Source organism: Cervus elaphus, chromosome 23 (assembly GCF_910594005.1).
Source record: "Cervus elaphus chromosome 23, mCerEla1.1, whole genome shotgun sequence".
Lineage (NCBI taxonomy): Eukaryota > Metazoa > Chordata > Mammalia > Artiodactyla > Cervidae > Cervus > Cervus elaphus.
Window position 1 is genome coordinate 16,229,415 of NC_057837.1, and position 13,098 is coordinate 16,242,512.

At 46.2% G+C, this 13,098-nt stretch overlaps 1 protein-coding gene across 15 annotated transcripts in view; it reads left to right on the forward strand.

Moving 5' to 3' along the window:
• The window catches only part of CELF2 (CUGBP Elav-like family member 2), a 548,143-nt gene that overhangs the window by 482,707 nt on the left and 52,338 nt on the right, over positions 1 to 13,098 (forward strand). For all 15 annotated transcript variants that reach the window (XM_043883963.1, XM_043883962.1, XM_043883955.1 and 12 more), the window contains 2 exons: positions 3,447 to 3,581; positions 12,116 to 12,195. In XM_043883963.1, the coding sequence (XP_043739898.1) occupies positions 3,447 to 3,581; positions 12,116 to 12,195 (215 nt within the window). The remainder of the gene's footprint in view (positions 1 to 3,446; positions 3,582 to 12,115; positions 12,196 to 13,098) is intronic.

Sequence of the window (13,098 nt, forward strand, 5' to 3'; positions counted from 1 at the left end):
GATGGTGTAGATTTTCTTTTAAGCTAATACTTATTACTGAAAAAAGTGACAGTTATGTTTCCTCCCTCTGCTTGTCAGAGTTTACCCTTCCATTGAGCCTAGGAAGTCAGGATTTCTTAAGTGGTTTTCTTTTTTTTTTTTTTTAATATTTTTATAGAAAGAAATCATTTTTGAACTTCCTCAGGAGCTGCACGTTTAGGTGACTCTAGCATTCTCCCACCCCAACAGAACTCAAACCCTGAAAAGTAGTTTGGTTAAATACCATAATTATAGGTCTACCAGGGAAACCAAGGACCAACTGGGACTTATCCTTTGCTTTTGTTTGAAAGAACCAAAACTGGATTCTTCTGGATAAGAAGAAATAAAAGAGAAATTAGTTTTTTACTCATCGAGATGTCAGCCACAGCTTCCTGAGGGTGGGAGTCCCAGAGGTGAGGGTGGGAAGGGGTCGGGACGGTTTCCCTCCTTCCCTAAGTGTCCCTCCCTCCTTGGTCCCATTTCCGTCAGTCCCGTCTGTTCCCCTTCCAGTTCAGGGGAATGCCTCATGCTGACGGGGCCCTGGGGTCCTCACACTGGAGCTCAGAGGCTCCCATTGGCAAGACACCATCTCCTCTCTGATGCTTCTAGAAATGCTTGGATCCTTGGGCCAACCCAGCCCTTGACTTACTGTGCTTCACCAGCTCCTACTAGATGACTGGGGGTCCACTTACTCTGACAGGAGAAAAAAGGATTTCTTAAATGAAAAAATCTTCATCTGCACAAAGCAACTGGGGTTCTCCATGACCTCAGCCCGAGAATCAGAGCCCGTGATGCCCATTGCTTCCTCGACAAGGCTCAACAGGGTCAGGGGCCCTGGACCACCGATGACCTTCCTTCCGCACTGAGCCCCTTCTCTGCTGGCGAAGCAGAAAATCATACATACAGTGCTCCAGGAAGGCTGCCTGCCTCTGGGTACCCCAAGGGCCGCCCTTGTTCTTCCCTGACTCTGCGCCTTGTCCAGTTAATATGTGATGTCCCCAGCCTACTACCAGTCCATCCAGACCCTGCCGGTGCTTCTTAAAGTCCAACTTCAATTCCACATCTAATATCAAGCTTTTCTCAAACCCTGGAGCACATTTCATAATTCACAGGGATTATGGACTTGTGGTTTTTTCAGCCTGAATTCCTTGGAACCCTCTTTTCTCTGCATTGTCTTGGGAGCTGCACCCAGTGTGGAGAGGGGGTGGCAGAAGGGGATTCTGAAGTTTATGAGCCTCCAAACCCAAGTGCTTCAGTCAGTGAACCATATAACTGGGCTACCTTCTCTCCATCACTTGAGAGAGAAAGGAAAGAAAAAAAGAGAAAGAATCAAGTTGAAACCTTCATTCTGTGGACTATAAGACTAAGTTCCAGAGAGGTCTGCTTAGCCCCCAAGGTCACCCATCGCCTTCCTGGCAGTGCTGGAGTGAGGACCAGGGTCCCCAAGTCTGGCCTCCTCTCCTGGCCTTGTCTGACTCCTCCAGACTCGCCAGAAACACGGTGGAGAGAGCAGAACCCTGGGCTAGGGAGGGTACCAGATCCTGGTCCAGGTCAGGCTGCCTCCTTGTGGAAGGACCCCTGGCCAGACCCTTCCCTCTGCTGGGCCTCGCGCATCTCTTTAGAGTCACCCAACATGGTTTTTCAAGGCTGTTACTTCCAGCCTGGGATTCTAGGACTGTGAGCTCCTAGCCCCTCAGCGCCACCCTGTCCAATGTAGCAGTCACATGGGGCTTTTAAGTTAGTGAAAATCATGTCACAGGAAGAATTCACCTTCTCGCACATACTGGCCAGCTTTCAGAGTGCTCAGTGGCCACAGGCGGCCTTAGCTACTGGGGTGGACGTCACAGACCAGACTTCCCCCTTCCTGCCGCGCTCTCCGGGGTGGCGTAGCTTCAGAGGAAACCAGTCTCTCTCCATTACATCAACAGATCGTCCGTTCCAGCTCCCGGAAGACACAGACCACAGAGTCTGACTTCGGTACCTGAAGCAATTGGCCCTGGCAAGTCTCAAATACACTCTTGCCAGTTAGAGGATAATGAGATACTTACTGTCCAGGGAAAGAGTAAGAGAAACAGGAATGAAAGCCAATTAAATAGCAATGACGAGATTATAATACAGATATAAAAGGATCCCTTAAGCTAGGACTTTCTGAAGTGCTGCTGTAGCTGGCTATCTTTTATTATTATTTTTATTATTATTATTCTAAGAAATGAAGTGAAACACGGGAAATAAGCAAGCCTTCTCCCTGAGGGCTTCTAGGACTATCTTTTGCGCTCTCCTGCAGCAGGCTGTGTTGAAGTCCATGATAGTCCTGCCTTTGAGACTGAGCATACGCTGTTATCCTGAGCTCAAGCACATTGGTTTAGGCGGAAAATTTCCCAGGTCATCAGGAATAAACCTTCCCTAATCTCTACCCACTGTCAGCTTCCAAGGTTAGAATTTGCGCGTTGTTGCCCTGACACCCAAATGCATTTCCGTTCATCGTGAATCCTACCTCCTGGTCTTCCCTGGTTAAGTTAGTGGTAACTCTGCACTTCCACTTCAAGGGGCACGGGTTCAATCCCTGGCTGGGGAACTAAGGTCTCCTGTAAGATCCCACATGCTGTGTGCAGCAACCCCCCCCCCAAAAAAAATTGTATCTCCAAATGGACAGAATAGTATTGTTCCTTCCTTGTACTTCTTTTGCTGTTGATGGATTTCACTCTGAGATGGACCGCCCCACAGACACACGAGATTCTTAAATAACTGCAGCCACATTCTCCTGGCTGCAGCTGCCTTCATCTTTAATCATAGGGTGCAGACCACGTGTGCTGCCCTGGCTGGGGCTGGGTAGCCAGTGCTACCAACAGAAGCCAGCTCCCTGGAGAAATTCTCATCGCTTCTCTCCCGTTCTCGTCTGGACCCCTGAGGACGAAGCTGCTTGAAATCAGGGAAGGAGAATGTTTTCTTCTGTCAGCGCTTTGTTAAAAGCTTTGTTGCCCACTTTTTCACTCGGTTTCTGTTGTTTTTCCTCTGCTGACCATTCTCTTTCCCTGTCACTCAAGTTAAGAGAATATCTATCCCCCACCACCCCCAACCACAAAACAACATTTGTATCCCTAAATACCTCTATGTAAGGGTATCACTTAGCAGTTACCCAGAACTTTACCGTTTTAGTGAACATACTACTGTTTGCTTAAAAATGGAGGGAAAGGACTTAAAAACAGTGTTCCATGTCCCTTGGAGATGTTTTGTTAGTGTACAAACTCCTGGCATCGGAATAGGAACTGAGACGCTGAGGAAGGGCCGGGTGGGAGGACAGAGGTGGCCTAGGCGTGGCCTGGGCGTCTGAAGAGTTAGCCTTGGGGCAGTCGGAGGTGGTGATGAAGCGTCGCCTGCAAGGGGTAAGATGAAATGGCCTCAGCTCATTCATTATTTCTATCTCCTAGCCGTGGAAGACAGAAAATTGTTCATAGGAATGGTTTCGAAGAAATGTAACGAGAATGATATCCGGGTGATGTTTTCTCCGTTTGGCCAGATAGAAGAATGCCGGATCCTCCGGGGGCCCGACGGGCTGAGCCGAGGTGAGCGTGCTGTCTGCAGCGTCTCTGCCCTTCCGCGCTAATTGGAGCCCCGCGTCCCAGCCAAGGTAGACGCAGCCCCGCGCATGGCTGGAGGTCGCCCCCAGACACGCCCCACGGGATGAACTTAGCCAGCCCGAACTTTTCACCGTGGCGGGAATGATCACCTCTTATTTCTCGAGTTGAGAAGGTCCTGGTGCCAGCATATTAGCTCAGGTTATCACTGTCAGACAGGAGGCCTACAGGCTGCCCTGGCATTACACATCGCTTTTCAGTCTCAGATTAGAGGAGATTGGGAACGGGTGGGGGAGACACTTGGCGGGCAAGAGAGAATGTGTGCCGCTTGCATCTTAGTTTTCTGACTTTCTGCCTGTTCCTGGAAGAGGTGTTGAGGGTTTGGGCCTCTTCACAGAGAAATAAACCAAGAAGAAAAAAAAAAATATCCTGCATAGCATAGAGCAGATACAGACTCAGAGTAACCCAGCCTGTGTTAGGGTTTTAGAGCAAAGAGCAAACCTCCTGGAGTCTTAAACATAGGGAGTCCATTAAATGACAGAGAAATGACTTCATCCAGCAGATTGCAGGTTCTTCTTTGTCACCAGGATAGAGGCAAAGACTGGGCTTTCCAGCACTGATGAAAACCAGCATTTTCACCAACAGCGATGCAAGGTGGTTGGAGATGACTGTTCTGTTTCCACACTTACCTCCCCCTTTGACAAGGCCATACACTTCCTTCCTTAAACCACTCATAAGGCTTGTCACCGGGTCCCCGGTCCTCTGACTAAGTTCCCTAAGTCGGCTCAGCGAGGCCCAGAGGAAGCCATACGTGTAAAACACATTTGTCCATTCTCATAAGAAAGCTGTTTTGGCAACACAGAGAGGATTTCATTCAATTAATGAAGTTTCCAAGGCAAGTTCCACAGGAATAATTAGAAATGTCTCTCGGCCCCCCACCTCTGGTTCTAGGACTACACTGCCTGCCCCTGTCCTGAGCCCCATGTTGAAAGAAGAGTTTGGGCCTTGAGCATCAAGGCACTAGTGTTCACTCATCTCCCTAGTCTTCCCTAAACTCTGCACCCTGGGAGGAAGAACATGTGTTCCTTTGACTTTTAGACATAAAACTTCCCGATGTCAGCTGCTGAATGGCACAGGGAACAAAAGCTTTCCACCTGCCTCCACCCCCAGAGCCCCAAAACAAAGAGAGTGTCGAGGAAAACTAGGAGAGGAGGAGGAATAACTCCGAGCTTGTGATCCCTACATTTCCTTCTGAAAGTGGCTTTAAAAGAGAGAGAGAGAGAGAGGAGGCGGCGGCCTGGAAACGATGCTTAACACTCCCTGAAAAGATGGGCGTGTAAAAGCTGAGCAAGACATCATGTCAAGTGGGTCCCTGTGTAGCAGACCCAATGCCTTGAGCTAATCCGGCACTTAGCACATGTGCCTCCACCAGCATCACCCCAGCTGGCTCCTTGTGCTGGGGACCCGGACAGCCTCGCAAGCAGAAGGCTGCCAGGGTTTGCGTCCGGATCCCTCTGCAGCACCCCAGCAGCCCCACGCCAGGAGAGCTGGCCATCACATCGGATCATCCAGTCCTGCTGCAGCCGGGAGATGCAGATAGGCACACAGTCCAGGAGAGCGAACGCCTGGGGGAAATACGGCATGGCTGAATTAAATAGGCAAGAAAGACGAGAGTATTTTCGTGAACCCTTTTCTGCTGCCAGTTTAGTCTTAAGAACCACCATTCTCCCCCATTACAACTCTCACTCACGTTTCCGTGTTACCTTTGCATTTTTCATTTGCTCAGGCGTACAGCATGGGCAAGGAACAGACAGTCACAGTGAACTGTATAGTGCCTTGGAGGCCGATGACCCTGGGGCCCAGACCTAGAACTTCTCCAGAGTAACTCATGGGGTGCTGTCCACTCCTTTTCCTATCTTTGTCCTCAGTTTCCCCCATGAAGATGGCAGCAGTCAAAATATGTGCCCTTCTCCTCTAATAGGGCATAGTTAGCTTCTGCATTTTTATTATCTTCTTCTTCTTTTTTTTTTGGCTGCACTGCAGCGTGCAGGATCTTAGTTCCCCGATCAGGAATCAAACCCGGTCCCTTGGCAGTGAAAGCGCAGGGCCCTAACTACTGGATGACCAGGGAATGCTTCTACATTTTTGAGGAAGCAGACCATTCATAGGGTGTGATGGAGGCCTTGACTATGAAGTAGGCATGCTGGACTTCTGTTCTCCCTCTACTGATTTACAAACTTGAGTCTCTGACTCAGTTTCTCCACCTCTCCAGTGGGGGCAGTGATGCGAACAGCACTGGTGTCTAGAGATCCTCAAGCATATATTAGATACTTCTGCAGTTGAGATTTTAAAGCAGCCAAAACTTTCACAGAAAAGAGCATCAGGACACCGTACTTGATGAGAAAAATTGGCCAGTTCAGCCTGCCATTCGGTTGATGAACCAGCACTTGACACCGGAAGCAGCCTATTTCTGAAACAAGTTACACTTTCTTCAGTATTTTATGCAAACGCTGGTTTAATATAAAGAGTAGAATCCTCTTCCTTGCCCCCTTTTTTTCCAACAGAAAAGTAATTTCTGAATTTCTAGCAAACTGATGAGAATCCCCTATGGCAAAAAGAAAATACTCATTTATAGTCATTTGTTCCGAAATATAAAGACAGACCGTGGTGCATTTTTCAATTAGCAGTATCCAGGGACTCCTGGGTACTGGGGACTGCTCCTGAATCAGTGTATTTGTTGAAAGAACAATTCTCTTTCATGCTACTATTTTGCTTTCATTAAAGAATTGCAGTTTTCAATCAAATATTAATAAGTATCTCCCATCAGTGGCACTCCCAAGCAGGAACACTCAGCATTTTTGGTCTCCATGCCTGTTGCTGGCTCAGCTGTTTACAGAATAAATAAAAATGAAGTGAAATGAGAGATTGGCTGCTCTGAAAAGCACCTTTTAATACTAGACCAGGGTATAAACTAGTCAGTAGGAAAGGATTTAAATCGAACCACATGATTATGATGGGGGAGAGATGCCCTTGAGTTGTGCACACTTCCAGTTAGCAGCCCTGGGTCTCTAACAGGCATCTGATGTCTTTCCTTCTCTGCCATGTCAGTAGTTGACATTCCTACCTGGCAGGTGTTACGCTGCGGTTCCTCCAGGCTTGTTGATTCAGTAACCCTGCCCCAAATGAGAGTAGCTGCCAGAACTCACACTTATCAGGTCCTACTATACTTTCAGTTAGAATCACTGTTTTAAAAAAAAAAAAAAAAACATGATCTCCATATAGGCAAGAAAGACTGTTTTAAAAGCCCCGTAGTTATTCACCAGCACCCAGATCTGTGCCGTGTTTTAAGACAGGACCGCCCATCCTGCCCTCACCCCCAGGGAAACTGTCATGTCTATACATGGACAGCACCTGCTAGGCCTGTTGAAATGACTCAACAGACATCAAGACTTTGCCCACTTTACTCCATTTGCCCACACCTAAACATGCATCTTCTCCTTTGGGGGCAGTAACCCATTCTGCCATTTTGGAAAGCCTGGTTTGAAATGCTTTTCAGCCCTTCGTGAGATTCAGATCTTTCTGCAATGGCAGATCTGCCTCTCAGGCCCCCCACGTGAGCCTTCCCCGAGAAGCAGGCCGGATTCCACGAGCCCACCCGTGGCAGGTAAAACAAGACATCTGCTCTCAGAAGCAAAGCCTCAGACTCCTACACCAACACATCTACTGGACAGTGAGACCTGAGCATGTCCGTTTCCTAAAATACACACGTTCTCACCCGCAATCCCACGGTCAGATTGAATGACTTGGGTATGGTCTGCCAGGTTTGCTACACCGTGGCAACACTATATCTGTAACTCAGAGACAATGAAGGGGTTGATTTCATTCTTCTTTCCCATGAACTGCAGTCAGATCTTCACTGCCATTTAAGGTAACTTTCTGCTTGTTTAAGAATATTCCAGCTGTGTTTATGATGTTCCAACATGCTCCTGCCAAAACCCTTGACAAAGGAATTGGCCATATTTTCAGGGATGTTGGTGAGCACAGTCTGGATGTAGCCATTATATCCTCATTTGTTTTCATTGTATCTGATCTGAAATATGGGGGTGGGCTCTTGACTTTTAAAACATGTGCAGGGAGAGGACTGAGTTTTGATCGTGATATTTCAGTCATGTCCACGTGGTGCCCAAACGCTCAGATATATGGGAACCTGTGCCAGAGGCCTCCTGGGTTATTAGCTGCATCTTATCATCCTCCCCAGGTGGCTCAGTGGTAAAGAATCCACCTGCCAGTGCAGAAGACACAAGAGATGCAGGTTCGATCCCTGGGTCAGGAAGATCTGCTGGAGTAGGAAATGGCAACCCACTCCAGTGTTCTTGCCTGGAGAATCCCATGGACAGAGGAGCCTGGCAGGTCCAGTCCACAGGGTCGCAGAGTCAGACGTGACTGAGTGACATCCTGCTCTGGGTACTCTTCCGGTCTCATCTCAGGAGTGAGATTTTGCCAACTCTGAAGTCCTAGCCTTCCCTCAACCTCGGGAGCCTTGAATGAACGATCTCTCCATGCCAGTTTTAAATAAATGAACCCGACCTTGGGGGTTGTGCATCATCGTATTAATTCTGATGCTCCAGAGTTTTACTCATGGAGTAGTTTAAATCCTGCTTATAAGATACAGAGAAGAAAACTGGCTGCACTAAGATCTTCCTACAGCTGAAGAGGAATTTATAAACAGGTTTTCCATAAGCTGACATCTTCTCGTGCCACACAAGTTATCTTAAATTATGCTTCCTTCAGTTGAAATAAAGTGGCCGTTGCTGCTCTTTCAAAGAAGCAGCAGAAAACAAGAGGCCTTGGCATCATTGCATGTGCTTTTAAAAGTGCTAGTGCCTCTGCTTTTTTCCTTCCTTTCTTCTCTCTCGCTGTCTTTTTGGTGCACAGCAAGAATTCGTCTAGTTCTCTCAAAATTCCCTTGCACCCTAGAGAAAAGGTAGAACACCTGAGTTAAGATATCCTTTCAATCGAAATGACAAGTGTAATAAATGGGTACCAAAATCTGCTCGGTGACAGGGCTCTGTGCTTTCCTTAGATCCTGTCTGTAGGAGGAAATTACTTTGAGAAACCTTTCCCCAGTCAATCATTTATCTATTCCAACGGCAGGAAGACAGCCTCACCGTAATAAGAGAAATTCAACTCCTTTCATTTCTATTAGCAATCTCTGACACTCTGAAAGTGGAGACAATAAATAGTGGCAAGCTAAATTACAGGTTGGATACATTTACAGATGGAATTTTTGCCTTTTTTTTTTTTTTGCTATTATGTATTTGGAATCTTTAAGATATATAGGCTGTCTTACCCGCCCTACCACTACCACCAAAAGTAGCCTCATTATCTTGGTACCTGTATTTTTTTCCCCCAAATCTAAGTTCTCCTGCATTTTGCCAGCATGTATGACAGCCTAGAACAGTTGAGGGCTGACCCTATAAAATCAGAGCACTTGTCCTGCTGAGACCCAGTGGACTGCACTGTACCCAGAAGCTCACTTGTAGAAAGCGAAGGGGGACAGTGGACCTAAGACATTTCTGTCCAGTGGAAAGTCATCTGATTGGCTTGTGGAAGAAGGCACCAGCCCATTTTGACCATAGGCACTCAAGTGACCCTATGTTAGTGAAAAGCCACAGATTTGAGGGCTCACTCCAAAGCCAGTGTTTTCAGTGGTGCTGAAAACAACATGAACCTAGTCGTAGGACTCCCCACGCCCTCCTGTTTTAGAGACGTCGCAAAGGTTAGCAAGCTACCAGCCCATGGAACATCTGGTTCTGAAGTTGCTTGACTTTATCGAGAGCGGCAGACAGACATGTGCTCCCCCTTTCTAAATGACACAGTCGTTTTTCTCCCTTAAGTAACTGAACACAGCACAGAGCGTGGAACTTGACAGAGCCCCTAGGAGACAGGTTTTCTCTCACTGCACTGCTGCCGACAGAATTAAAAGGTTAAAGAAGTCATCAGATTTGTCAGATCATTTTTTGGGAGGGGATGAGGACTGTATAATTAGAAGCATCAGTCAAGCTTTTAATTGCAGGTTTCATAGAGCAAAGGGCAATGAGTGCTTTGAGTTTATAGAGAGATCACTTCATTGTTCTCTTGCTAGACTTTTCTTTTGAGACCTGTTAATTGCTAGATCTTTCTCCTGAAGTTAACAAAAGTTCTGCTTGCTCTGAAATTGTAGTAAATGCATATACTGTGCCTTATTGATTTTTGTTGACATTTTACATGTTTTTTTATGCATCCTGAATCTCCGCTTGGACACTCAGTTTGGCACATGCCCCCAAATAACAAGAGCAAAGTGAATGAAACAGAGTTAGCCCATGGTTTCAGATCTGCCTCCATTAGATGATCTCCTCTGCCTCTCCTGCAATCTCCAGATAAGAAATAAGAAAGAAAAATCTCCCGGTCTTATTTCCCCTGTTAATAGTGTCAGTGATAATCACAGTCTTCAAGAGATATTACTTTGAAACGGATGGTAAATTTGGGACTCTCTCATCTTGGAGCTGAGTACATTTCCGTATGGAGCCAGCAGAGGTCCTGTTGTAGGTCTCTCACAGCATTACACACATCATCTCATCTCGATGCCTTAGAGGAGGCCGCCCAGCTGCTTCTGTTGATGACAGAAACCACAGCCAGTATAGATATAGGCACCATGCTCAAACAGCTTCATCAGCTGCTGTGACGTCGGAAAAACTAAGAAATGGCTTGGCATTCTTAGTGAGCTAGACTGCAGGCTTCATTAGGACAGCTTAACATAGAGGTGAATGAGATGAACCTCCCATGTACTGAGAGTTTTTGTGTATTAAAACTTACAGCATGATGCAAAAAAAAAAAAATGCATTGACTTTTTTTCATGACTGGATGTTGTTGTGCTTTGGGGGTGTGGGCAGGCATTGCTTTCTCTTATTGCTGTTTGATGAAAAAGTGCTAATACAGTATTGACTTGATAATCTCCCCAGGTACACATGCAGAGCAAACAGAGAAAATGTACTCCATGTTCCCCACAGAGACTCCCACGCAGCGAGCCAGGCGCTGGTTGTTTAGATGTGGAGTTTTTCTGCTTGGCTTCCTGGCCGTAGAGGCACCCGTCTCACGTGATGGGTGCCAGAATTCCACTTCTGTGCACTCACTCTGAGATGACAAGCTTTGGCCCCTCAGTGTTTAGATCTGCTTCATTTGGAAATCTTTTTAAGTAGCAATAATAATAATGTTTTGAGGCAATTGAGTGGAACACTAAATTATTCTCTGATACCTAAGTTCAAACTGTGCAAGGCTAAAGAAGCTGAAAATCAATGCACTTTTAAAGTCATTAGAGATCATAAGTGAAATAGTCTGCATTGCTTTAGCTAAGCTTTTAGTGTGCCGTGGTATTATTATAAAATCAGCCTGAATCTGCATTAATTTCACAGTCGTCTTCTCTGAGAAGCCCAAGGGTGCATGATAAATAAAATGTAAATTTTAGAAGGCAGTGTTTTTATTAGTGGAAAGGGCAGTGAGCCATGTAGTTGGAGCGGTGACCTGCATGGTAGCTGACACTGCTACAAGGAGTCCTATGGATGCTAGTTATTTTACAGCCGGGGAAAAAAAGTAGCCGTGGAGGGTTCAATGGGCCTCAGGGGAGACATTCAGAGAAATGTGCATTGTCTTGTGTATGTTCCACTTGAGGTCCAGTCTCTGATAGAAACCACAAGTCGCAACTTTCAGAAGTCATGGAGATTTGCTGCAAATAACAAATCCAATGCAACTGTTTACATTTTACTTTATATGCACTGTTGAATATTCCCAGAGTAATGGCGCATTTGTTAATAAGGGGTTTGTTTTTGTTCATCATTAACAGTTACTAAGTAGTTTGTACAGGATTTGAGTATATTTATTTGCATTTACGTAACATGAATGTGTATTTATACATATATCTAATTTTTAAACCCCCCAGAAAAGATGAGGTATATTTATTTGCTGACATTTCAAGCTATTGGAATCTCTTTGCTAATTTGCCCTGGGTGTGAGGATTTTGTTATTGGCTGCTTAAAAAGCAAGGCTCCCATTTGAAATATAGAACCAGAATGGGTGGATGCCCTCAGTCATGATAGTCAGCCAAGGAGAAAATGTAAAATTGCAACTCTTTATTTTAGAAAATGCAAACTAGGTCTTGCGCATTTCAAACCTGTGGCTAAAAAAAACTTTAAAATTAAAAAAAAAAAAAAGAGTACCCAGCCTCCTTTCCCTGGACTCCATTCTAAAAATAAATAAACGAATCCATCAGTGACTCTCTCTGCTTTGGTCAGATTAGCAAGTCAGCACTGTAAGTAGAAAAGCAACATGAGACTGAAACCAGAGAGAGAAGGTGTTGGTTTCATGTACTACAGAGAACAGTGGCGTCCTGTGGCAGTTCTCGTAGACTGTGTTGGTTTAACAAGCGTCCAAACCTTTTGTCTTGTTGTTTTTGTCTTTCCTGCTCCCTGTCCCCTTGTTTCCCACAGGCTGTGCGTTTGTCACGTTTTCTACAAGGGCAATGGCACAGAATGCAATCAAAGCCATGCATCAGTCTCAGACCATGGAGGTACTGTATCATCTGCCCTTTCTTTGTTCCTTCGTGCAAGTGGTGGGGAATGGAAAGCGACTCTCTCCTGTGTGGATTGTTCACATGGCAATCACAGATGTAAACCTTCACCATCCTTCTCTCCATCCATCCATACTCCTCCTCCCTTAACCTCTCTCCCCCCGCCCCACTTTCTTCTCCCTCCCGCGCTCTCTCCTCTCTGAGTTTTTCCCCTAATGACTGGAAACGCACCTAGTAAAACCTTCCACTCGCTCTGCATTCTTTTCTGAGCCTTTTGTTGCAGTGGCCCAGGTCCTGCCGTGTAAAGTTCACGATGCCATTTAACCCTGGCATCTTTGTGCCCCGCTCAAGGACCAAGTACATGCCCCAGCCCCCGGGGTGGGATGGGTTGAACGGCTAACAGCCCCCATTCCGAATTGCAGTGGGCCCCGTGCTCAGTCACAGGGCTCTTTCATTTCTTTTTTGTCTTCTTTTTCAATGTGAGGTCAAGTGACCTTTAATCAAGACAAACAGAATTGTTTTTGCATCAGCAGTGTCGGAGAAAGTTAAGACTTCTCCTACAAGATGGAACCAGCACAAATGTTCATGTATGAGAGCTTCCCCCCTGCCGAAAATTAGATTTGCCTCCTTACTAAAAAAAAAAAAAAAAAACCCACAATAACCAAGAAACTTGAAGGCTCCAATGTGGTCTCCTAACGAGAGACACAGTGGCTTTGGGGAAAGAGAAATACGCTGGCATGGGCCCAGAAATGTAGACGACGGCTCTGTCCTCTGAGTCTGTGATTTGGGTCATGGCCTTTCAGGGTTTTGCACAAAAGCATTCCAAGAGTGATCTGCAGTTCCTTACTCTGTATTGTCTGATCGAATCCTTTGGGAGTGCATGTTCTGCTGTATCATGTAAAC